Source organism: Trachypithecus francoisi, unplaced genomic scaffold (assembly GCF_009764315.1).
Source record: "Trachypithecus francoisi isolate TF-2019V2 unplaced genomic scaffold, Tfra_2.0 Lachesis_group15, whole genome shotgun sequence".
In the NCBI taxonomy this organism is placed as follows: domain Eukaryota; kingdom Metazoa; phylum Chordata; class Mammalia; order Primates; family Cercopithecidae; genus Trachypithecus; species Trachypithecus francoisi.
In genome coordinates this window covers 56943558-56970519 of record NW_022681460.1, presented here as the reverse complement: position 1 = coordinate 56970519, position 26962 = coordinate 56943558, and the positions used below count along the sequence as shown (strand labels likewise).

Sequence of the window (26962 nt, the reverse complement as noted above, 5' to 3'; positions counted from 1 at the left end):
CAAGAGTAAAGGTACCTTTGGTTCACCTCCAGGAGACCTGGGACCTGGCTGCAGAGTGATATCGAAGGCCATCTTTCTGTTCTTGATAGACAGTGAGGGGTGGGGAGTCGTGACCCCTCAGAGAATCTGATGCAGTCTCTAGGCTTTCCCTCAGAAACATGTGCCCATGCACATACCACAGCCTTTTCCATACAACTGCAAACCCCTGTTCACAGACCCCTGGCCTCAATCTGTAGGTCTTGTGTTGAAGTCTTGTTTTATTTGTATGCACTTTGCATCCAGGAGCCTACAAATTGACAAGATTGAGAAAAATCTGAGGATTTAAGTTGATACTGGCAGTAATTGGATTTTCTAGGATTCTGCTTATAGAAAGGACTAGTGATTACAGATATTCTTGGGTTTGCTTACCTTTTAAGAATATAAAAACCCCTCTGTTAGAAGTAGATCCTGCAGGCAGAAAATCAGTAAGGACGTGGTTGAACTCAGCACCATCAATAGATTGATGTCCACTTGTGGATGCCTATAGACTGCTTCATCAGACCACAGCCACATATACATTCTTCTCAAGCTTCCATGGAACATTCTCCAAGACAGACCACATATTCTGAGCCATAAAACATACCTCAACATGTTTGAAAGAAATCATGCAGTGTCTTCCCTGAGACGACAATGGAATCACACTAGAAATCAAAACAGAAAGATAGATGGAAGATCTCTAAAGATTGAACAACCCACTTCTAAATAATGCATGGATCAAAGAAGAAATCGCAAGAAATTAAAAAATAGTTTGAACTAAATGAAAATGAAAATACAACCCATCAAAATACAAGTATGCAGCGAAAGCAGTGCTCAGAGAGAAATTTGTAGCATTGAAGAATATAAATGCTTTTTGACAGTTCTTCCTTGCCCTCATCAGACTCCCTGAAGTGACCCTAATGCATGAAAATAATTGTGCCTCTTTCTACTATTCAGATTTTACCCAGTGATGGAAAAGATCAATTTTCTTGTGGAAATTCAGTGGCTGACCAAGCCTTCCTTGATTCTCTCTCAGCCAGCACAGCTCAGGCCAGTTCGTCGGCTGCCAGCAACAATCACCAGGTACGTCTCACTTCCTCCTTCTGGATGTGGCTGGCTTTACTGAAAGCAGAGCATATTTGTGAAAGCTTGTGATGCATTATAGCTATTGCCATCCCCCAAAAGCATAAACAAAGTCGCTTTTAGGTTGTTATGTGGCATTTCTGTTGGGTACTAACAAAGAACTCACCTGTTAAGCCTGATAATGACTGTTTGCAAAATTTATTATAAGAGAAAAGGCAGGGTGTTAATTGAGGGTTGCTTTGAGAAGTCTGTCATGATATGAACACAGACCCCAGAAACTGCAAATACCCTCTTAGATAAAGTCATGGAAATAAGAGGAAGAAAAGGAGGGTCTTGTTAAGGAGGTCAGTGTCAGAGCCTTGGCCTGGATCAGGAAATGGATTCCCTGGCCCTGGAATGCTGCTTACACTCTCAGAGCTGGAGGCCTTCATCCTGCAAATAGAAGCAATGCATGTGAAAGTCTACCAGATCCAGGCACTCAGCACTTGGTACTCTTATTGTATTGCTTCCAGGAAACTTAGAATAGTGGGATGACTTGAGAAGAATACAAGGAAATTTTACATTAATTTTAATTAAAATTTGACTAGGTGAATTTTTCTATTTCATTTATTGCCAAATGATGACACAGAGTAAATGACAAGAAGAAAATTAAGAAGATAGATATCAAAATATTGTTGCTGCTGGGCACAGTAGCTCACGCCTGTAATCCCAACACTTTGGGAGGCCAAGGCAGGTGGATTGCTTGAGTGCTGGAGTTTGAGACCAGGCTGGGCAACACAGTGAAATCCCATCTCTACACGTTAAAAAAAAAAAAGTTAAAAAAAAAAGAATTAAAATATTGTTACTGCTTACATTTTTAGAAATGAATGGGCCTTAGGACATGTTATTTGTTGATTTTTTTTTAACTACATAAAAGGTTTTACATTCTATCAGGCCTAATAATCATATCACTTACAATTATTTGCTTATAGAATATCTGTTTATTAGCCAGGCGCAGTGGCTCACACCTATAATCCCACCAGCACTTTGGGAGGCCAAGGCAGGTGGATCACCTGAGGTCAGGAGTTTGAGACCATCCTGGCCAACATGGTGAAACCCCATCTCTACTGAAAATACAAAAATTAGCTAGGTGTGGTGGCAGGCACCTGTAATCCAAGCTGCTCGGAGAGCTGAAGCAGGAGAATCACTTGAAGCTGGGAGGCGGCCACTGCAGTGAGCCGAGATCGTGCCACTGTACTCCAGCCTGGGCGACAGAGTGAGACTCCATCTCAAAAGAGAAAGAATATCTGTCAATTGACCTTCCAAGTGAGTTTATCTAAGTTTATCACCATATACTAACTGCAGGTTTTATACATTTCAAAACAGCTTTTTGTAGACATTCTGAATTACAAATTAGACTCAGATATTTAAAATTTGCAGGCAAGGTGATCACAGTAATTGAAGAACACTTTTCTATATTTTATCATTCTGTACTACTTGAGAACATTGGCGAAGTAAGGGTTACTCACTGTGAAACGTGAATAGTAGTTATACCTCACTTGAAGTTTTCCCAGGGGTTCTCAGCCTGAGCCTCATTGCTATTTGAGACCCCACACCCTTTCCTAATGGGACCCGTCCTGGGCACTGCAGGATATTGAGCAGCCTTCCTAGCTTCTCCCTACCAGGTGCCAGTCACATGCCCACTGCCTCGGTTGTGACAACCAAAAATGTCTCCAGATACAGCCAAGTTACCTAGGAACAAAGCCAAGCCGGTTGAGATTCACTGAATTACACAAAAGCACCCATGAGATGGGTTTGCATTAATAAAGGACAACGTTTTAAATAAGAGAATTGTAATGAGGTGATCATAGAATAAGTGAGGCAAACAAAAAAATAGAAATATTTATCTTATTTTAATTCAAGGGACTGACCAGCTATTATCTCAAGATAGGTGGAAGCAGTTTAGCTAATGAAAATAAATTAAAACTCAGATTTAAGTAATGTTCTGTTAGGAAATATATTCCTTGGTTTACTTGTAGTTTAATATAAACTGGTATAAGTCTAAAATTTGTTTCATCTAGGTTATTTAGCAGGTAATAAAACAAAACAAAAAAAAAAGCGGGGGGTGGGGAATCCAGTCTAACATTGAATCTAATCAGATCCTTTGAAAGCAAAGAAAAATGAACTGAAACTAGAATTAGTAAAATGCAGAAAGCATAGCCATCGTTAGAGCATTTGAATTTAACTTAAATCAAGTAAAAATATTTTAACAGCTATCTCTGCCCTCTGTTATCTGAGATATGAGAACAATTTAGGCCAAAATTTGGGTACATTTTATAAATATCATGAAAGATGTCACAAGTAGGAAACCAAATGACCATTATTAATTGGTAGCTTTTTAAACATTTTCCTATCAGGTTTGCCCATTGCTTTCGTTTTCTGAACGCGGGCAGGAAAATGCGTGCTCTGAGGTGTGCTGCTTGGGAGGCTCCAATTGCCTGTTCCGGCACATGCTCTCTCCCAGGGTAGATTTTGTTTTGACAGCCGGACCTCGGAGAAGCTGGGCCTCTCTCCCGCCCATCAGGCCTGCGGGCACATCCCTTCTCAGGCTTGCATCTCTTCAGCTTGGCACACTCTGCCAACTTCTGAGCCAGTGTCTCTTTACTCGTCTTAACATCAGTTTGTTTAAATTTGACTCTCTTCCCACACAAGCAACTTGAAGCCTCATATTCAGTTGGTTATCCAATTTCCTGAGTGTTGTATTTTTCTTTAAGTCATATCTTTTTAAAGATCCCTTTGAATAACTTATTTCGGGCCTGCTACTCTTTCCTTGACTTTGTATTCTTCATCTGTGCTGCATTTCAGAGTAACTAGTTCATGAATGTGTAATCTGCTATGTCAGATAGAACTTTCTTTTGGTTTTTCTTGAAACTCCTAGTTTCAGGTTGCTTGGGGACCCTTTGATCCTAGATTCTTACTGAGTAGTCTCAGGTAAGCAGAGTGCTGGTGTCAGGGCAGTGTTGATGCATCCAGGACGCTGACCTGCTGTGATTGCTTTCCTCCTTTAATGGTGAGAAAAAGCTTTATCAGCTCAAACGTAGTCCGGCTGAGTTTAAATTAGAATTGTCACTGTGAAAGGAATATGATAAGTTGTTCTTTAAATGGACTGAAACAGTTTGATTTGGAAAATTATAAAGCTATTTATTGAAGTACTTGGAGAAAATAATAGACAGCATATTTTTATGGCCTTGGAATATAGAAACCCTTTTCTTATTTTTATTTTTATTTTTTTTTTTGAGACAGAGTCTTGCTGGGTCGCCCAGGCGCTGGAGTGCAGTGGTGCGATCTCAGCTTGCTGCAACCTCCGCCTCCTCCTGGGTTCAAGTGATTCTCCTGCCTCAGCTTCCCAAGTAGCTGGGACTACAGGTGCCTGCCACCACGCCTGGATAATTTTTGTATTTTTAGTAGAGACAGGATTTCACCATATTGACCAGGCTGATCACGAACTCCTGACCTTGTGATCCGCCTGCTTCAGCCTCCCGATTGCATCCGGCCTATGGAAGCCCTTTCTGAGGCTGACAACACAAAGTCTAGTAGCCATTAAGGAGATAATTGATACATTTAAGTAAACAAGTAGTATTAAATTAGGAAAAATACTTCTGACTTGTGACAGATACAGCCTAATTCCATTCATATACGTATATTCTTGCTAATCTGTAAGAAAAAGATGAATTCAGAAGAAATAGGTAAAGGGTATAGACAGGCCGTTCGTTGGGAGGACAAACTAATAGGTAATAAACTTGGGAAAGTGTTCATTTTGAGATTCTTCTATCAAACTAGCAGAGAATGAAAACATTTTAAAACCTAGTGTCATAAAGGTGCGGTCAGATGGGCAGTGTCATACAAAGCGAGGGAAAGGATAGAGCGATGAAGCTTTTCAGGGCCAGTTTGGTAATGTGTATGAGTATTTACAATGCATATCTCTAAGGCCCAGCAGTTCTGAGTTCCTCCTGCAGATCTGCTCACAGAACACAGGTTTCTGGGCAAGAACATTTCCTACGGCATTGTTTGTAACAGCAGAAAACCGGAATGTAAATGTCTGTCAGCAGGGGACTGGTCAGATGAACAATAGGCAGCCACGCGGTGGAAAGTCGAGTTTCTCTTAGGGAGAGTGAGGGTAGATTTAGATGTACAGATAGAGATATATGATTTTTTTTAAAAAGGCACCTCAGTATGGGTAATGTTATCTTTCTTGTGTGTAAATGCACACACATACACACACACCGTAGATGCAAAGTGTGTAGAAAATTTATTGAAGGATACCCAAGAACTGAATCAAACTCTTGTCATGTTCTTATTCAAATACAGATTTTATATTACTCAGATGAGGACAACTGTTTTATTACCTTTGAAAAGAAAGCGTAGTTTTTAGTGGTTAATAGTAGTTTCATTATTAGTTACTTATCGGTTATTTTCCAGTTTCAAGAGTATTTCACTTTAGTGGCTGAACTGCTAGAATGAATGGCCCAGCTGATGGGAATGAATCTCAGTTGTTAAAAATCTCTACTCGTGTGTGTGCTAGTCTTGTTTTTCATCCAGTTATTGTTGTTTAGATTACATCATTGCCGTGATTCTGAGAAGGTCTCAGTATAGGATCTTAAACCCTCAGATTACTGCTTTAGAGTACTTACTTTTGAGAAATTAATAGAAAATTTGTTTTGTACTTTTCTAGAAAATGAGAACAATGAGTTTTAAATGTTACTTAAAAGTTCTGTAAACCTAGATGTCTTATCTGAAGGTTTTCTACTTGAGAGGTTTGCTTTCTGTCTTCTTCAAACACTAGAAAGATGTGTATACTTGGAATAAAGCTGCTTTTCTTTTGGTGAGAGCCCTTCTGGCCTCTGTCACATGCTGTCCCTGGCATCTCTCTGTTTTTCTGTTTCACAGTTTCACACCCCGCCAGACCCCAGGTGAGTGGTATGGTGGGAAGCATGTAAGCTTTGCTGTTAGATCCAGGCTTGCCAGTCCGGCTCCACTGTGTAAGAATTGTGGCTTTGGCATAAGACCTGCCTCCTGAATTGTCAGTGGATTAGGTCACCAATATAAAGTAGTGCTGGACACATGGAAGACATTTCATAAATATTTTCCTTCTTTTCCCACTTCTTCCCTCTTTTAAAAGGGTGTCTTCAATCTACTTACCCTTTTGTGTTCCAACCTCTCTCACTATTCTACCCTTTCTAATCGTGTAGATTCCCTTGTGAAGTGTCTCTCTAATCTTGAATTTTCTCTTTGATTTCCCCAGTTTCTAGCTTTTTGTTGAACAGTTCGATCAGCATGTCTCCTCTGTATCTGAAATTCATCTTCAACAGGATCACTTATTTCCCACGAAACTAGTTTCTCTTCCTGACTTTCCTGTTTCTGTTTCTCTGAAATGTTACTTCTTTCTGTGCCCTCTTTTTATTCTGCTTTAAAACCCTAACCGAGTGCCATCGTGAGCCACAGTTATTGAGAGGCGTGCTCTGCATCCTTGAGATGTAGAAAGAGAAAGAACTGATTGAGATCCATTGTTCTAACAGATTTCCTGTCTTTTCTCTCCTCCTTAAGAGGCAACCTAGCTTGGTGTCAAGGCAGTGAGCTCAGGAGCCAGACTGTCTGGATTGTAATCCCAGATCTCACACATCCTGTGTGAATCAGGGTAAGCTGCTTAGCATCTCTGTGCCTCATCTGTAAAACCTCATAGGATTGTTGGAAAGAGTAAATGAAAAGAGTTCTAAAGTATTTAGAAGAGTACACAGTACTTAGTAGTGGTTTGATAATTGTTAATTATAGTTAATCTCATGTACCACTGCTTCTGAAACGAGACATTAAGGACAGGCACACTTCATTTTATTGCCCTTTACTTTATTGCACTTAGCCAGGCGCGGTGGCTCACGCCTGTAATCCTAGCACTTTGGGAGGCCGAGGCGGGCAGATCACGAGGTCAGGAGATCAAGACCATCCTGGCTAACACGGTGAAACCCCGTCTCTACTAAAAATACAAAAAATTAGCCGGGCGTGGTGGTGCGTGCCTGTAGTCCCAGCTACTCGGAGGCTGAGGCAGGAGAATGGCATGAACCCAGGAGGCGGAGCTTGCAGTGAGCCGAGATGGTGCCACTGCACTCCAGCCTGAGCGACAAAGCGAGACTCCGTCTCAAAAAAAAAAAAAAAAAAACTTTATTGCACTTGACAGGTAATGCGTTTTTTTACAGATCGAAAGTTTTTGGCACCCCCTGCATTGAGCAAGTCTGTGGGCGCCATTTTGTCAATAGCACGTACTCACTTGGTGTCTCTGGTTCACATTTTGTTAATCCTTACAATGTTTCATACTTGTTCATTATTATTGTATCTGTTTCGGTGACCCGTGATGAGTGGTCTTTGATGGTACTATTGTGATTGTTTTGAGGCACCACAGTGGCGAGCTTAATTGACATGTTTTATGTGTTGCAGCTGTTCCACCCACCAGCCATTCCCTCGTCTTTCTCCCTCTCCTTGGGCCTCCCTCTTCTCTGAGACACGACAGTAGTTCAGTTAACCAATTAATAACCCTGCAGTGGCCTCTTGAGTGTTTCAGTGAAAGGAAGAGTCACATTTCTCTCACTTTCAATCAAGAGCTAGAAATCATTGAACTTAGTGAAGAAGGCTTGTCAAAAGCTGAAACAGGCCAAAAGCCAAGTCCTCTTGAGCCAAATACTTAGCCAAGCTGTGAATGCAAAGGAAAAGTTCTTGAAGGAACTTCAAAGTAGTAGTCCAGTGAACACTTGAATGATAAGAAAGTGAAACAGCCTTATTGTCAATAAGGAGAAGGTTTGAGTGGTCTGGATAGAAGATCAAACCAGGCACAACATTCCCTTAAGCCAAAGCCTAATGCAGAGCAAGGTCCTAACTCTCTTCAATTCTGTGAAGGCTGAGAGAGGTGAGGAAGCTGCAGAAGAAAAGTTAGAAGCTGGCAGAGCTTGGTTCATGAGGCTTAAAGAAAGAAGCTGTCTTCATAATATAAAAGTGCACGGTGAAGCATGCAAGTGCCGCTGTAGAAGCACTTATCCAGAAGATCTAGCAAAGATTATTGATGATGGTGCTGCACTAAACAACAGATTTTCAGAGCAGATGAAACAGCCTTCTATTATTGGAAGAAGATGCCGTCTTAGGACTTGCACAGCTGGAGAGAGGAAGCCAGTGCCTGCTTCAGAGTTTCAAAGAACAGGCTGACTCTCTTAGAAGGAGCTAATGCGGCTGGTAACTTTGTTGAAACCAGTGCTTATTTACCATTCTGAAAATCCTAAGGGCCCTTAAAATTATGTGAAGTCTACTCTGTGTTCTGTAAATTGAATAGCAAGGCCTGGATGACAGCACATCTGTTTGCAGTATGATTTACTGAATATATCAAGCCCACTGTTAAGACCAACTGCTGAGAAAAAAAGATTTCTTTCAGAATATTACTGCTCATTGACAATGCCCTTGGTCACCTGAGAGCCCTGATGGAGATGTACATGAAGACTGATGTTTCCATGCCTGCTAACACAGCACTTATTCGACAGCCCATGGATTGAGGAGTAATTTCAACTTCTAAGTCTTACAAGATACACATTTTGCAAGGCTATGGCAGCCATAAATAGTGATTCCTCTGGTGGATCCGGGCAAAGTACATTGAAAACCTTCTGGGCCGGGCGCGGTGGCTCAAGCCTGTAATCCCAGCACTTTGGGAGGCCGAGACAGGCAGATCACGAGGTCTGGAGATCAAGATCATCCTGGCTAACACGGTGAAACCCCGTCTCTACTAAAAAAATACAAAAAACTAGCCGGACGAGGTGGCGGCGCCTGTAGTCCCAGCTACTCGGGAGGCTGAGGCAGGAGAATGGCGTAAACCTGGGAGGCGGAGCTTGCAGTGAGCTGAGATCTGGCCACAGCACTCCAGCCTGGGTGACAGAGCGAGACTCCGTCTCAAAAAAAAAAAAAAAAAAAAAAAAAAAAAAACCTTCTGAAAAGGATTCATCATTCTGGATGCCAAGAGGAACATTCATGATGGATGGAAGAAGGTCAAAATATCAACATTAACAGGAGTTTGGAAGAAGTAGATTCCAACCCTCATAGAAGATGTTAGTGGAGGAAGTAACTGCAGATGTGGTAGAAATAGTAAGAGAACTAGAAATAGAAGTGAAGCCTGAAGAGGTGACTGAATTGCTTCAACCTCTTGATAAAACTTTTGCTTCTTATGGATGAACAAAGAAAGTGGTTTCCTGAGATGGAATCTATTCCTGGTGAGGATGCTATGAACATTGTTGAAATGACAACAAACTTAGTAGATAAAATAGCAGGAGGGTTTGAGAGAATTGATTCCAGTTTTGAAAGAAGTTCTACTGTGGGCAAAATGCTATCAAACAGCATCACATGCTACAGAGAAATCTTTCATGAAAGGAAGAGTCAGTTGACATGGCAGACTTCATTGTCTTGTTTTAAGAAGTTGCTATAGCCATCCCAACCTTCAGCAACCACCACCCTGATCAGTCAGCAGCCGTGAACATCAAAACAAGAGCCCCACCTTAGCAAAAAGGGTGCAGCTTGACTAATGGAAGGCTCAGATGATTGTTAGCAATTTTTAGCAATAAAGGATTTTTAATTGAGATAATGTATATTTTTTTACACATAATGCTATTGCACACTTATACAGTATAGTGTAAACATAACTGTTATGTACACTGGGGAACCAGAAAAATGCACGACTCACTTTAGTGTGATGGACTGGAACCAAACCCTCAGCATTGCTGACGTATGCTTTTATGTCATCTCTTAAGTTTAAGAAACTTCAGAGGCCTCTCTTTTGCCTCCTGGAACAATCATTTTCTACATGTCAGCAGGGCTATCCCAGGAGAAGGTCTCTGTGTATCAGAGTTATGCAAGCATACGCCGAACAGTTCATGGTAGGGAAATTGTAGAAGAAATTCATCTGAATTTGAGGTTGAGGTACTCTTCCAAGCTCAGTTATATTTCTGTGATGCCTCAGTGTGGCTACCCATCATCACCTTATCTTTAAGTTATGTATTTGTCTCCAGGCAAACTGATGATTCTCCAAATATGTCCCATGCTGTTTCACCTTTTATTTGTACCTTTGGCTTGCTCTTCTAAGAATAATAGAGTGACTCCTTCCATCTTTCAGAAGCCCATCGCTTCAGGTTCAGCTCAAATACCATGTCTTCTATAAAACCTTTCGTTTTCTATTTTACTTCTCTGGATTCCCTTAGCACAATTTGTGACTCTTGTTCCAAATTATATTGCTTATTTGTAAGTTGTTAAGCTTGATAAGCAAAGAATTTGTCTTTTTTTCTATTCCCGGTGACCTATAAGAGACTTTGTACCATAATACTCTGTTCTTGTTTGAATAATTTTTTTCTCAGATATAAATATTAAATATAAAATATAAATATAAAAAAGGTACTTTACAATGTAAGATATGAAGAGACTTACAGATTTCCTGAATCCCTGCCTTGGAGAAGTTTGTGTTCTTAACACTGACCACAGAACTAGGAGCTGTCCCGTCACTGGCCTGTCATTCTCCCATCTGATGGGCTACCCAATCAAAAGCAGAAAGATTCTCTTACAGAAAATCCTCTGGCATTGTTATTTTTTTAAAACAGTTTGGATATTAAACAAATGCTTGAAGTTAAGTGATATTTAAGGATATAACATTTTTCTATTCAGAGATTTTCCATGTAATTATATTTGTTACAAAGAAATTCTTATTGGTTACAGGATGAGGAAGGCAATGGTAATTTTATGTTGGAACTACATTTTGCTTTCTTAATTCTCAAAAGTCTATATTTAGGCCATTTTAGGTCTTTTTTTGTAGTCCATTTAAAAATAAATTGATAAAGCTTCACAAAGGTTCAGTATTAGATGTGCTTATATTTTCATTAATATATAATATAATTTCACTCACATAAGTCTTATGCCTTAGACATCTCATAATTACTTATTGAGACTTTCTCTTTACAGAACTTTATTGAAAAGGTTCTCTCCATCTCTTCACTCTCACTCCCACCCCCTGTATGAATTCTTTTTAGTTGGTAATAGGGCTTTTTAAGGAAGATCGTATACCAGTGTTAGAGGATATATGGACATCTTCTTCAAAACTGCGTGAGGCTGCCAAAACCAACCTTCTGTGCTTTATCACAGATCCCTGACGTCTATAAGACAGCTTTGTTCATCTCAGGAACTTTCAAAAATACACGCTGGTGAAGTTTATTATGTAGGGTGGTTTTTGTTTGTTTTGTCTAACTGGAAACAGACTATTAAAGCAAAGTCTTTTTTTTTTTAACCTTAAAACTGCAGTGCTGAAGGACCAGCCAGCATTGTTATACATCCATCCTGTCATCAGAACAGGGTAAAAGCTTATTTCACATGGGCTTCTCTTAGGTCTGTCTGGAAGCAAACTATTTGCTAATTGTAGCGCCATCCTATTCTGTACTCAAAGCTGCGTATTTTAGGACTTTGAGCTATCCGAATAAGTAGACTCTCCAAGCTAATACAAATATCCATTTACTTTAAGGAAACTTCTGTTGTTTTAATTCTCTTTGTTTAAAAAATAAACACCTGGGCCGGGCGCAGTGGCTCACGCCTGTAATCCCAGCACTTTGGGAGGCCGAGGCGGGTGGATCACGAGATCAGGAGATCGAGACCATCCTGGCTAACACAGTGAAACCCCGTCTCTTCTGAAAATACAAAAAATTAGCCGGGCATAGTGGTGGGCACCTGTAGTCTCAGCTACTCGGGAGGCTGAGGCAGGAGAATGACATGAACCCAGGAGGCAGAGCTTGCGGTGAGCCCAGATCACGCCACTGCACTCCAGCCTGGACGACAGAGCGAGACTCCGTCTCTAAATAAACAAATAAATAAATAAATAAATAAACACCTGAAATTGACATCTGTAGGTTCAGAATGTGACTTAACAAAGGATATGTTAAATAATTTCACCTCTTTTGGTAATTCCCAATCAGTAATATTGATATGACTGGCTATAAATAGACTGAGTCTGTTGTTGTGATCTACTTTCGTTTTTAAAACAATGTGCAAGTTTTATGTTCCATCAGTGGTTTTCTAACGTCAGTACAGGTTCATCTGTAGAATTAGATCATGTCCTTTGAGCCAAGGATCTATAAAGAACGAAACAGGAAACCTGTCAAATTCTTCCATATTTTGAGCTAAGGTGGTTAATTTTTTTTGTGTAAGAGAATATTGTCACCTCTTCAGGCCCTTTTGAGGAAAAGAGTTAAATTTTTGTCAGAAATTCTGGTTGAGATGTTCTCCGGTTTAAGAATCAGATATTATTTGCTTTCTAATCCCACTTCCTAATACAGTTGCATGTGGTATAGTCATAAGATGGGCCGTGGCACGATAAGCCAGGTGACATCAACACAGGCGCTGTGGAAGGATGTGACAGGCACAGTGAGGAATTCCTTATGTGGTGATAGGCGGACCCCTGAATGCCTCCAGGGCCCCATCCCAAGATCATAACATAGAGAGTAATTAGCCTGTGATTGGGAACTCCTCTTAACTGGTGGACTTACCAGATGGGATGATCTGTGTTGACCTGTGGTGGACGTTTGGTGTCTACTGGAGGAATTAGGTGGGCCATAAGAGCTGCGACCACTCACAGTATGTTTTGAGCTTTCATATACCCTTTGTACACATTTGGTAGAAAGCCAAACAGAAAGCAACTTTAAGTAAATGTAAGTTACCATTTTCATTAATTCTGAAACCCAGCCCTCCTGCAAGGCCTGATGTGGTTACGGTGCAGACAGATAGAAGTCGTGGTGCCATTGCCCATCTCTGCCACGCCACATTTGCTATTCTCATGGTCTCTGCAGTGAGAGCCCTTCCTCTTAGGCCATGTCTTAGCTGCTTACTAGGAAACCAGTGAACTGAGTCAGGTCTAACCATGTCATCCAAACAAGCCCCTGCCCTACTTTCTGCATGTTGTTGTCAGAAGTAAGGGTTTGTTTCTTATTGGTCCCAGTTCCCCAGGGATGTCATATGAGGAGCAGAATACAACAACAAAAAAATATAGCAAAACCAGAAACTACTATTTTTGTGGTCAGCAGTTGCTAATTGGCATCCTGTCTTTAAAAACAGTTAGTAAAGTAACCTTTTATTTTATTATTACAGAAGCAGTACATATGCATTGTAGAAAATTCAGACTACCAGAAAGAAAAGTATCCCATTTCCACAGTCACTACTCTTTACACTAGGTGTCTGTCTTATTTTCTCTGTGTGAACATGGTTATACACACAAACATACAGATATAAATTGTATATAAATGGTAATGGTTTACCACCAGTTGGTAATCCTTGCCAGAATCAGTAATGTTACTCCTTCCACACTTACTGAGTTGGTTTCATCTAGAAAGTACGACTTTCCTGTATCAGCTGGAGCTAGTTAATTATGTCTAATTTCAATTTCAAATTCAGGATAGATGGCTAATTCCACCTCTCCTTAATTGCCAGGTTTCAAAGTAAGAAGTTGTTTTATAGCTACTACAAATAGTGACCAGTGAAGAAAGCATTCCTGTCTTTTTTCTGATAGTAGCATGGATGCATGGATTTACATTGATTTAGTGATGTGTTTTGTTTTTTTTCTTTGTGCTTAAAGTTATCACCTTTTGGAAGCCCATTCAAGCTCTTCTTCTACCTCAATGATATTTGAAACCTCTCTTGCTCTTAAATAGCGCTACTTCTTTCATCTCTGTCAGTACTGCATCAGCTTCATTTTTCTCTTCGTTCTGGGTCATATTTTCCTTCTTTTCATGCCTGGTAAATTATGATTGGATGCCAGACATTGCAATTTTCACCTTGCTATACGCTGGACATTTTTACCTTCCCATAAACATTTTTGAGCCTTGTTCTGGGATGCACCTAAGTTACTTTGAAATAGTCTGATTATTTCAGGTTTTATTTTTAAGCCCAGAGCAACATTTAGCTTAGGGATATTTTTGCCCCTGTCCTGAAACAAATCCTTTGTAGTATTGTACCCGACGCCCCGTGAATCACGAAGATTTCCATTTGGGCTGGTGGGAATAGCCCTGTGTGAGGGATTGCACTCTTGATTTTTTCATGTGTGTCTTTCACTGATCTTGGGTAGCCCCCTCACGTGACGGGCTGATCGGTGCAGATCTGCAATGCCCTCTGCAGTCTCCAGAGCTCTCTCTGTGCGTCTCTGTCTTCCCCAGACTCTGTCTCCTCCCACCACAGAGACCGCCGAGCTTTGTGTGGGTTTTCCATGCCTGCTCTGTGGCCTGGAGAGTCTCTCCACACAGTGGTCGGGCACTTGTAGGCTTACTCTGTCTGTTTCCCGTATCTCGGGATCACTTCTTCACTACCTGGTATCCAGTGATTTGAACACAGTTTCCTATATTTCATCATATTTTTAGTTTTCAATTGGAGCATGAACTGGGTCCCTGTTACTCCATCTTTGTTGTCTGCTTTGCGTATTAACTGATTTTCAACTCCAAGTTTATTTTCATCTCTCAGGTGAGAATAATACCACCACTTACTTCACAAGAGAGTTGCCCCTGAAAAGGACACTGTCATCCACTATATAAATGTTCTTAGTACTGACTTCCCTACTGGACAGTTGTGGAACTGGGATTTGAAGCCTGGAAGTTGGGCTCCAAAGTGGTCCTCTTAACACATCTGCTGCAGTTTACCCATTGATTGGCTTCATGGAAGCGTGTCAGTTACCTCTTCTCACAAGATGCTGTATTGTAGGCCAGTTAGACCCCTAAGAGCACACATCAGGAGACATTGGCCTTTGCTCCTGAGTTCACAGACCAGCTGGGCTGTTGTGTCCTTCACAGCTGCGATTGGTAGGACTCACTTGTGGCTCTGTGGTCAGCTTCGAGTTGACTAGGTGGCTTTGCTCATTTTGTCTGGACTCTCTCACATACATGTCTAATGCCTCTGAAAGCAAAAGGTTCAGAATGTTAACATTTTTTACAACTTGGCTATTTCTGTTTTTTCCTCTGGAGTTTGTTTCTTTGACTGTATGACTTGCCTGATACTTGTTCCATTCTTTCTGTGCTGCTTATAGTTATTTTTAGGGCTTCAGTAATACTGTACTGTGATACCAAACAACAGACTTTAGAAAATATAATGCATTGAAGATAACCCATTGCTACACAATTGGGGCTTTTTGCATGTAATGTTTGTGAGTGAGTGGCATGCTAGAGTTTTCTGGAGAATTTGGTCCTGCCATGAATGTGCTGGTTTTGGTTAATAACTTTGACCTGCTCTATCACTCTTGTTCACTGAACACCTTTTTTATTTTAAGGTGGATATTTTGGCTCAGATTGGTTGTGTCGAAAGTCTCAGCCAGTCACCACCTTCTTCTCCTTCTCCTTCTCCTTCTTCCATAAATAAGGTAAATTTCAAACTTGAACACAAGAGGAAATAAACATTTAATAAACCCTAAAAGTCATATTGTTTTCCCAAGTGAGGTGATTGTGTCAGGTAAAGTGTCTTACAGGAGCTCTTCGTGGGGCGTGGTGACATGGGATGTGGAGTATGTAGGCACTGGAAAGATCATGGGGATTTACACCATGGAGGCCTCTTAGAGGAGGCTTGATTGATGAATTCATCCCACGGACAGTGAGATCTCATGAAAGGTCTTTAACTCTGTGGTTGACTGTGAGGAGTGTGGTACCACGGAGAAAGGGAAAAGAAGAGGAGAATGAAGACATTGTCCTATAGAAATTCGAGAGGAAAGGAAGGTGTAAAGAAAGAAACAGAAGAGGCATCTCAGCATTGGAAACCTGAGTGAAGGAGCTGAGGGGATTATTGCATGACCAAATGTCTGCAGTTGAGAGATCAAAGGGGTTGTGGGGATGGAGAACAAAAATGTCAGAGACATCAGGCGCAGTGGCTCATGCCTGTAATCCCAGCACTTTGGGAGGCAGAGGCAGGCGAATTACCTGAGGTCAGGAGTTCAAGACCAGCCTGGCCAACATGGCAAAATCCATCTCTACTAAAAGTACAAAAATTAGCCAGGTGTGGTTGTGCACACCTGTAATCCCAGCTACTTGGGAGGCTGAGGCAGGAGAATTGTTTGAACCTGAGAGGCAGAGGTTGCAGTGAGCTGAGATCGCACCACTGCACTCCGGCCTGGGTGATAAAGCAAGACCCTGTCTCAAAAAAAAAAAAAAAAGTCAGATACCAAAGGATCCTTCAACCAGATCATTGTAGCCTAGTTTGTTACAGTAAAGCTTAGGTTTTGAAAAAAGTCAAGATCTCAGCATGTGGCAACAGAAAATATTTGTGCCAAAAGTCCCAAGAATTAGGAGTTGCCGTTGTTGACCTTTACGGTAAAAATATTTCTTTCTTCTTCCTCTTTTACATGTCTGAAGGGAACAGAACGTTGACTGGAATAGAAGATATCTTAAGCCTGTTGTTATCTCTTCAATTAAAAGTCTATTAATATGACCTGGCTGTGCAGCCATTTGTAAATATAGCTAGCTGTCTGATCTTTTCCTGCATAGCATAAACTAATAGGTATTTTACTTAGATGGGGATTTACTCAAAGAAATGCTAGTCTTTATTATTTTCTTTATATTTTAGTTGAGCCCTCACTTATTAAGATAACCTCTACCGAATGCATACTATGTTCCAGGTGTTGTGTTAGATGCTTTGTGTGCATTATGTCATTTAATCCTTACAGGAGGATAATGTTATACCCCTTACATAAGTGTGGGGACTAAGAGAGCTAAGTAAATTGCCCAAGGCCACTCAGCTAGTGGTAAGTGATAAAGCTGGGATTCAAACCCAGATAGTAGGCTTTAAGCCTTAAAGTTCTTAACCACTTTACCCATGTGGTATAATGATCACTTGAGTCAATTCCAACAGCTTCCTAAAGGGAGTTAAATTCCACCTAGTGTACCAGGATTCGTCTTGCCCCTTTTTATCCCATATTGTATATTTATACTATGTGCAGCTTTCCTACACTCACCACACAGCACCATCACAGGTGTGCATGTCCATCTCCCCTACCCCTCATGGCCATTCTCAGTCTGTACTGTGGTCCAGTGGCTCTGCAGTCAAGTACAAGCCAGGCTACTTTCTGAAGAAATTTAGCTAATGCTGTAAATCTTTTGAGTGAATGTGTTTAAATAAGTCTCCCAATGTAAAGCCTGCATAAATGTATTTCTGTATTTGCATTATGAAGGGGGATAGCTTTTAAATTTAGAACATTAAACCAGCAAATTTGTTAGTATATTGCTCCTGTCCCTAAAGAAGCATTTGATTTAGTTGGGGCGGGAGTTAGGAAGAGAGTCAGACATAATCATCTACCTGTGGTGATTACATAGATTTAAATATGTCCCAGAGACCCAAGCAAACATGCTTTAGGAGTGTATTAATTCAACAGATACTTAATTTACGAAACATTTACCCAGGGCCCCACGTTCACGGGCAGCAGGAGATGGCAGCATACCCTGATGGACACAGCCCTTCTCTGTGTCCTTCTGATGGAGCTCAGACAAGAGTGATTGTATATGTCAATTTTGTTTGTTGCATTTTCCAATGTTTGTTAAAATTTCAAGCGTAGAAAAGTTAAATGAATTTCATAGTGAATAATCATATACCCACCTTCTGGATATTACTATTCTCATTTTACAGCTCCTGCTTTCTCTCATATTTGCCCATCCCTCCATCTCTTGTGCCTGTCTGTATCGTCCAACTTTTCTATGGTGAGCTGATTCCACTTTCAGAACTCAGACACTGTTATTTTAAGAGTACTCATAGTGTCACATGCTAAAAATTCTTTTTTTCTTTCTTTCTCTTTTGTTGTTTTTTTTTGAGACAGAGTCTCACTCTGTCGCCCAGGCTGGAGTGCGGTGGTGTGATCTCAGCTCACTGCAACCTCCACCTTCCAGGTTCAAGCGATTCTCCTGCTTCAGCCTCCCAAGTAGCTGGGATTATAGGCTCCTGCCACTACACCCAGCTAATTTTTGTATTTTTAATAGTGATGGGGTTTCACCATGTTGGCCAGGCTGGTCTTGAACTCCTGACCTCAAGTGATCCTTCTGCCTCGGCCTCCCAAAATGTTGGGATTACAGGTGTGAGCTGCCACGCCCAGCCAAAAATCATTTTTTCTGTAGTCACATACTGAAAATCACTTATTGTGCGATCCACCACAAGTTAACTTTTTCAAAAAGACTAGTATACATAAGACAAATCTGATTTCCTCCTTTTGGTGATCATGTTATGAAGGTTAGAGGTCTGACAAAGAGTAAGGTGTATTTCATACAAATGATCAAGAACATCACGTTTAAAATATTTGAGTCCTTGCCACTTTATACAAGGCATTTGGAGAATCTTTTGGTTCTCCAGGTAAGACAGAGCTATCCTCCGATTCACTGGTGGTACTGACCATCTAATTTGCAAATAATGAAGAAAGTAAAAGGAGGTGACTAGATGTCAGCCAGCAGGCTGTGGGAAGGCCAGAGCCCTTTTAATGGGGTAGGACTTTGCTAAATTGAGGAAGATGAGGTGTGCAGATAAGAGTACAGTATAGTGTGAGTAACAGCAGAGATGTGGAAAAGTTTGGGGAAATGTGTGAAGTTCAAAGCTTCAGAGTGAAGGTTAGTGGCAGGTAGGGAGAATGGGGAATGCCGCACGAGGCAAAGTTGGGACCTGCACTGAAGAGGCTCTTGATTGAGTCACAGGAAGCTTGGAGTTGAATCCAGGGGCAGTGAGTGCTAACGAAGGGATTTTGATTACCCATGATGGACAGTTAAGTCAGGAAGAGCTTCACGAAATAAGGGGTGGGAAGAGAAAGAGGATGAAGATGCTGCTCAGTAGAAAGGAAGAGGAGGGAAAGGTGGAAGGAAAGGACAGAGAGGCGCCGCAGGATGGAAACCTCAGCCCAGGAGCGGGATAGGTTTTACCATGACAAGATGTCTGTAGTTAGGGAACTACCAAAGGGATTTGGGGGTTGAGAGCAAAGAAGTCAGAGACCAATGTATGGGAGGGATGGGTTCAGAGAGAAAGCTGGTGACTGGTTACAGATAAGAGGGGACGGGACCTGCCAGGGGAGTAAAAGGCCATCTGCTGAGGGAGTGAGTCCAAGGGCCATGACGGAGGCTGCAGGAAAGATCTCTAGTTGGTAGGGTTTTGAGAAACGTCTTATCAGCAGGAGTTGGGTTGAAACAAGATAATGTTCCAGGAAAAAAAAAAAAACCAAAGAGATAGAAATACCCACAAAGATTTCATAACCTAGGTAGAGAGCTAAGATCGTATACATAACCAACTAGTATGACAGTTATTACACACTTATGAAGTATTAACCAAGTGATTTTCAAAGAATTATTATTTGTTTCTGCCCTAATTAAATGGATTTTAATTTTCTGAGGACAGTTGCTATGAATAGTTCACCTCCAGGTCTTTCCTCCATCTTGATGAAAATCCTTCCTAGCCAGTTTGCTAAGACCGAACCGTCTTCTGGAAGGACCCAGCGAATATTCACTCTTCTGTACTAGCTCACAGTCCTGTGTTCCTTTGCGGTGTACCTCACTTAGCTTCTGGCAGTCTTCTGAATCCAGGCCGCTCACTTCTGAACTCTAGCCCGAGATTACACAGCGAGCCAGAGGTAGAGCTGTTAACGGAATTCCAACTCGCTAGGCTCCTGACTGTGGCCCTCCAAGCCCCTCCATTTCACAGCTGGTCCTTGATGGAAACCAGGCTGAGGCTGCTATACCAATGATAGTCTGTCCTTAGTGTCCCAAACTTTGGTACTTTTTCAAGTTCTTTTTTGAAAAACAAAACCTTGTAACTTAAGAGTTTGGAGGACACAGAATATATTGCTACATAAAATAGGAGAATAAAACTACATTCCCTTAAAGAAAACTGTAGAAGGAAGGGTTTCTCTTAGCTGAAGTATGACTGCCAGGTCCTCAGCATGATCGCCTTCATTTCCAACGTCCACTGGGGTCATCTGAGAGTCCATCCCGAAGCCGAATGTCACCTTGTAAGCTGTGTGTTTGAGAAGTCACAGTCTTGTGGATGAAACATCTTTCTCCTGTTAGTATTTAACATAGAGTAAAATCACAAGTAACTTCAGTTTTTTCCTTAGAGGTATATAGGGCAGTAGAATGACATCATCCTTCCACATGAAAAGCATATGGTCTGTTTCTGATGCACCTGGCACGTGACAGCCAGCTGTCTGCCCCATGTGTCGGTTGGTGAAGAGTCGAAACAGACCAGCCACTAGGGTGTCCTACAACATTAGGGGCTATATTAGACAGGGTGGATAATTTTCTTGCAAATAGATTTCTTTTTTTAACTACCACCATTTGTGTGTGTGTGTGTGTAAGACTCAAATAAAGGGGAAGACATGCTATTTCATGCTGTAAAATGGATTTAGTACTGAAACTGTGGAGTGAAAGGCGTGAATAATTTTAATCATTTTCTATGAATTCAATAAACAGCGATTCAAACGAAAATCAGTATTTTAACTCAACATTCTAATGTAAAAGTTCAGATTGTTTTAAATATTAAGCTGATGCTAAAGTTTATACATAAAAATAAACAACTAAGAGATGTTATGCTAAAATATTGATAGTTTTTCTGTGAAAGTCTGGTACTAGTACAAAATAGATCACTAAGAAACAAAAGAGTCCAGCTATAGACCCAAATCTGATATGCGGTGAAGGTGACATTTCAAATCATGGGGGAAAGATGGATTGTTCATGAAATGGTGTTAGGGTGACAGACTGAGGACAAGATGTTCAGCTGGATCCCTGGATTGTTTCTTTTCTTTTCTTTTCTCCTCTCCTCTTCTCTTCTCTTTTCTTTCTTTCTTTTTTTTTTTTTTTTGAGACAGAGTCTCTCTCTGTCGCCCAATCTGGAGCGCAGTGGCATGATCTCAACTCATTGCAATCTCTGCCTCCCGGATTCAAGTGATTCTTCTGCCTCAGCCTCCCAAGTAGCTGGGATTACAGGCACCCACCACTACACCTGGCTAATTTTTGTATTTTTAGTAGAGATGCGGTTTCGCCATGTTGGCCAGGCTGGTCTCAAACTCCTGACCTCAGATGGTCCTCCTGCCTCGGCCTCCGAAAGTGCTGGGATTACAGGTGTGAGCCACTGTGCCCAGCCCCTATATTATTTGTTTTACTTTAGTTCCAGACAGATACAAGATTTAAATGTTTAAAAATAATAATAATAATAAAGCTAACAAAAAACTGTATTTGCCTCAAGGGTGGGGTGGTGGGGGCAGGGCTGAGAGGTGCTAAGTGTACTCTCTACTGGAATATTCTTTGAGATTGGGTGCCATCTATTTCCCATTCCAAGATTTTATTTGTAAGATTAATAATTAAACTATAAAATTACTCAAAGGAATTATGGGATAGAAATTTTTTTTTCTTTTTTTTTGAGACAGAGTCTCGCTCTGTTGCCCAGGCTGGAGTGCAGTGGCCGGATCTCGGCTCACTGCAAGCTCCGCCTCCCAGGTTCACGCCATTCTCCTGCCTCAGCCTCCCGAGTAGCTGGGACTACAGGTGCCCGCCGCCATGCCTGGCTAGTTTTTTGTATTTTTTTAGTAGAGACAGGGTTTCACCCTCTTAGCCAGGATGGTCTCGATCTCCTGACCTCGTGATCTGCCCATCTTGAGAAATATTTTTTAAATAAAAGTATGAAAGTCCCTTTCTATGTAAGACAAAACCCCTCAGTGTAACAGTTGTCAAAGTGTGGGAATGTAACTGCATTCTCTTTGAAACGCAATTTGACAAAATCCATCGGTTCTAAATACACAGTCTCCTTAAGCCTAGCATTTTTTCTTCTGGAAATTTCACAGAGTCCTTTTGGATTGCAGTTTTCATCTAAAGGACCACCAGGATGGCTGATTAATAGAAAGGAGAGGTTTGTAGGCAGTTAACAGTTGACAGACTGGGAAGAGACCTTCTCTGGTGTGTGCCGAAGATGAAGGTACACATTGGGTTTTATGCCTCACAGGGCCTGTATCACACTAGAGTCACATATATTTAGGAGTTTTGGGGCAAAGCAATACATATGTATGAGAGGAGTTAAGAGCATGTGCAGTGGGTAAACATATGTAACATATATCCTTGTTCACTTTGAGGTGAGATTTTAGCATTAAAATGAGGTGGAATTGGGCTCTTTATGTGTAAAGGTGAACTGTAGACACAGTTTGTGCGCAGCCTCGGCGAGCTGCTGAAACTGGCTTTAAGGCCTGCAGTTGCTTGTCAGAAGAAAATGTTTGTAAGGCCAGTCCTCTGCCCGGTTAGAGTTGTCTTGGTCTGGGTTGTAAATCAGAGTTAGGAGGGGTCTGATAGCTCCTGTTCTTGGTGAGTTTAGCCCTAGTAATTTAGAAAGTTGCTCTATTCCCTTAACCTTAGGATCCATCTTAGTTGATAAAGGGGTGTCTGTTTTGGTCTCTCTGATGACACTGTATTATTTATAGTACCCAAAGACTGAAAACAAGATAAATGAACATCAGCATATACTGGTCAAGTTGTAGGAAATATATACAATGGAATTTTATGGAGACAATGTGAAAGAATATTGTGTCCATATGTGCTGATGTACCTTGCAGAATGTTATATGCTATTAAGAGAAAAAAAAAAAGTACCAAGCAAAAATAATATAATTTAGGCCAACTTACATGTTTAAAAACCAAAAGGATCTATCTCTCTCCATGGGATGTTTGAGTAAGTATGTACAAGGAATTTGTTAGTAGCATGAAACAAAAATTATAGTAGGCCGTTGTTTCAGAGTTCCTGCACTAGGCCCCAGCAGACCAGACCAAACCAGAATGGAGTCACTTGTGCTAGACGCTCCATAGCAAACTGAAATTTGAAGGAAGCAGATAGGTCCCAAAACAAACTGATTTTTTCTCGAGAACAGGAGATCCCAGTCTACCTGAGTTAGCATAATAAGGAGTCCCCTCAGCTTTAATCATTATGAAAAAGTATCCTGAAGTAAACTGGTGTTAACCGTCAACTTTCTTTCTGTTGTTCTATTTCCTTATTAACCCATCTTTAAAGACCGAGTGCTCTGTTCATGCCCAGTGGGAGTGCTCCTTCTAGACTGTAGGAAGGAGACTGCCCAGATTCATGAATCTCAAGTAAAAGCCAAGTAGATCTGTAACGAAATGTGTTGTAATTTTGTGTCTTTTGACAGTAGTAGTTCCTTAGAATGACTAGCATCTTAAGATTTTAGGCATATTTCTCAAATTGCATATACTTTTATTCTGTTTGAAGTTTTTTATTATACATGTATTCTTTTTCAAATTAAAAGACCTACTTAAAAATACAACAGATTGCTATAAAGCAGTTAGAAATAGGTCCTCATTATCAGCATGAATAATCTCAAAAACATAATGTTGAATGGGGAAAAAAACTTGGAAAGAGATACAGTATGACATCCTTTAGGCCAGTTTTTAAAATATAGAACAGTTGTTTGTGAATGTGTACATGTGCAGCTGAAGTATGAAAACACACATGGGAATGGATACAGGTTCAGAAAAGTAGTGGTTACTTCTGGAGAGAAAGAAAGAGAGGGCTCTAGCTGCTTCTAATAGTTTCCTTGTTGCTGTTTTCAAAGTTCCTAAGCAAATACGGCAAAATGTGTTCGTATCAGTAAAATTAGGTTGATGCTACCTTTTGTGCTTTCCTACATGTTTGGAAATTAAAATACTATGTATGTAAAGTTGTTTTGAATACACTTCTATTAAATTTTTTTTTAGCACTCCTGTTGTATTCAATTATGTCAGTTCATTATTGAGTTGAGTCATGGTTTCCAAAAGTCACAAAAATTCTCTTTCTTTTTACCCCTTTCAATAGGTTGGCAGTGGCAATGACCCGTGGTCAGCCTGGAGTGCCTCCAAATCTGGGAACTGGGAAAGCTCAGAAGGCTGGGGGGCCCAGCCAGAGGGGGCTGGAGCCCAAAGAAACACAAACACTCCGAACAACTGGGACACTGCCTTCGGCCACCCGCAGGCCTACCAAGGACCAGGTGAGGAGAGGGGCGCGAGGTCCTGCCCTGCCTGCCTATGGCTGAGTGAGAGAGACAGGGAAGACTAAACTGTTTTTGCTGTCCCATACTTAGCAAAACACAGAACAGTTTTGTGACCACAGCATGGGAAGGGAGGATTGCCCCACACACCAGGCAGCTGTGCAGCAGACACGGACTGAGTGTCCTACCGTCGTGATACTGTCTACCTGGAGTCAGATCAAGGGATTTCCCACTACTGCCACCATGGGTTCACTTAAGCTGCTGGAACAGCTCACAGAACTCAGGGAAGCACTTTGCTTACTACTGTCAGTTTATTACAAAGCACAGTTTATAGGATGCAAATAAAGAGCCAGATGAAGACATGTGCATAGGGCGGGGCACATGTGCATGGGGCGGAGCTTCCACGTCCCCCTGCCCCATGTGCCCCTACATGTTCAGCACCCCAGAATCTCTTTCCCTGTAGCTCAAGGATTTTTACAGCGGTTTCATCACATAGGCATGATCGATTATTATTATTATTATTATTATTCTTTGAGACAGAGTTTTGCTCTTGTTGCCCAGGCTGGAGTGCAGTGGTGTGATCTCGGCTCACTGCAGCCTCCACCTCCCAGGTTCAAGTGAGTCTCTTGCCTCAGCCTTCTGAGTAGCTGGAATTACAGGCACCCACTGCCACACCCAGCTGATTTTTTGTATTTTTAGTAGAGGCGAGGTTTCACCATGTTGGCCAGGCTGGTCTCAAATTCCTGACCTCAGGTGATCCACCTGCCTCAGCCTCCCAAAGTGCTGGGATTACAGGCATGAGCCACCACGCCTGGCTGGCATGATTGATTATTAACTCAACCTCTGGCCCCACTTTTCTTCCCAGAGAATGGGAGGTGGAGCTGGAAGTTCCAAGCTTCTAATCCTGGCTTGGTCCTTCTGTTGACCAGCCCCCATCCCACCAGGAGTCACCTCATTCAAACAAAAGATGCTCCTACCACCCGGGAAATTCCAAGGATTAGGAGGTCTGTGTCAGGAGCCAGGGTCAGAGACCAAATATCAGAACAAAAGTTGCACGTTGCACACCTAACATTCAAGAAGTCACAAGAGTTTTAGGAGCTCTGTGCTGGGAGCTGGGGACACAGACCAGATAGCTATTTCTTACCTCACAATACCACTCTGGGTCATTGAGTCGAAAATAGATTTTATTCAAAAGAACTGCTCACAGTTGCCCTTATTCACTAGTAGCAAACCTGGATCCAAATGTAGATGGTCATTAACTGTAACTTTAATTCAGTCTTACTTATCCACGTCAAGTCACCGATTCACATGCTGGGTTGGTAAAATAAAAGCAGAATGGGCCGTGGAGGCTGCAGAAGGCTGAGGGCCCCTGCTGTCGCCCATGGATCGCTGCATTTGCAAGGAAGCTGAGCCCACATTCTGATCTCCACATCTTCAGAGAGATGAGAAGTCTTGGTTATTTGTCACCTTCTCATTTTAACATCTCAGCAGCTAACACATTTGTTTTAAAATCTTGAGCCAGAAACCAGTGTATGTGGATGGGGTGTGGCTCATCCTGCTAGTTTAAGACCTCTGCATTCACTGTTTTAACTTCCTGTTTGACTAGGTGATGAATAGAAATACTGAGGCAGAAGAGAAATACATGGAATGGGAAATAATTTGGGAATTAAAGGCATTTATATCTGTTCTGAAGTTAAATAAGAAGATAGTCTCCCTTTTTTTTTTTTTTCACAATCTCTGAATCTGTCTCCTCTGTAAGCACATTGGGCCAAGAATTGAATGTCTGTTCTAAACAGCAAAGACCTCACTCGTAAGCTTAAACAAGGGTGCAGGTCCTGGCTCAAGACTGGCAGTTGTGGACAGGAGCTGCCTGTCAGCAGGACCAGGGGTGTAGGCTGGGTAGAAGCATTGAGAGACTCCTGGTGTCTGATTCTGTGGTCACTTGGCCCACATCCTTCTCACAGTTTGTTCTCCCATTTGGCATTTGTCTCTCAGCTTCTCCATAGTGGCATTCTTAGGGTCTGACAGTAAAGGACACTCAGGCCATTAGAATGGGGGAGGAAGGAGGAGGAGGAGAGCCGACAGCACCTTATCTGACACGGGGGTTATTGTCAGAATAGTAGCTACTGATGCTGCTTAATTAGTTCTTCACTCTCATCTTTTTCTCTTTCCCTTTTTCTCCCAAACCCCAACCCAGTCTTTTTAATGTCCCCCTCATTGCGCTTCTCTCCCCTTTATTGTAGTGTTAAACAGCTGCTTTTCAAAGATCTGTCATCCCTTTTGTCCTCCCCAAACCTCTAGAATTAAAGGGTATTCTGCTTATTTATAAATGTGTAAGACTAGATGTATCAGTGTCTAGGCCTCTAGAAGTCTTTTCTCCTGTGTACCACTTAACAGTCTTATAGTCTGCATTTATCTGAAGTGACTTGGACTGACAGCCCTTTAAAAAAATTATCTGTATTTTCACGCCTGTAATTCCCAGCACTTTGGGAGGCCAAGGCGGGCAGATCACGAGGTCAGGAGATCGAGGCCATCCTGGCTAACACAGTGAGACCCTGTCTCTACTAAAAATACAAAAAAAATTAACCAGGCGTGGTGACGGGTGCCTGTAGTCCCAGCTACTCGGGAGGCTGAGGCAGGAGAATGGCGTGAACCCTGGAGGTGGAGCTTGCAGTGAGCCGACATCGCACCACTGCATTCCAGCCTGGGCGACAAAGCAAGGCTCCGTCTCAAAAAAAAAAAAAAGAAAAGTAACTATATTTAAGGTGTACAGAGTGATGTAATATACATGTACATAGTGAAATCATTATTGTCAAGCACTTAACATATCCCT

The 26962-nt window shown here is 41.5% G+C and overlaps 1 protein-coding gene across 4 annotated transcripts in view; it reads left to right on the top strand.

The window, feature by feature from the left end:
* SNX9 (sorting nexin 9) overlaps positions 1–26962 on the top strand; it is a 127285-nt gene that overhangs the window by 50555 nt on the left and 49768 nt on the right. For 2 of the 4 annotated variants that reach the window (XM_033234948.1, XM_033234949.1), the window contains 3 exons: positions 973–1098; positions 15434–15523; positions 23958–24129. In XM_033234948.1, the coding sequence (XP_033090839.1) occupies positions 973–1098; positions 15434–15523; positions 23958–24129 (388 nt within the window). The remainder of the gene's footprint in view (positions 1–972; positions 1099–15433; positions 15524–23957; positions 24130–26962) is intronic. The other 2 variants (XM_033234951.1, XM_033234950.1) reach the window with 1 other exon arrangement.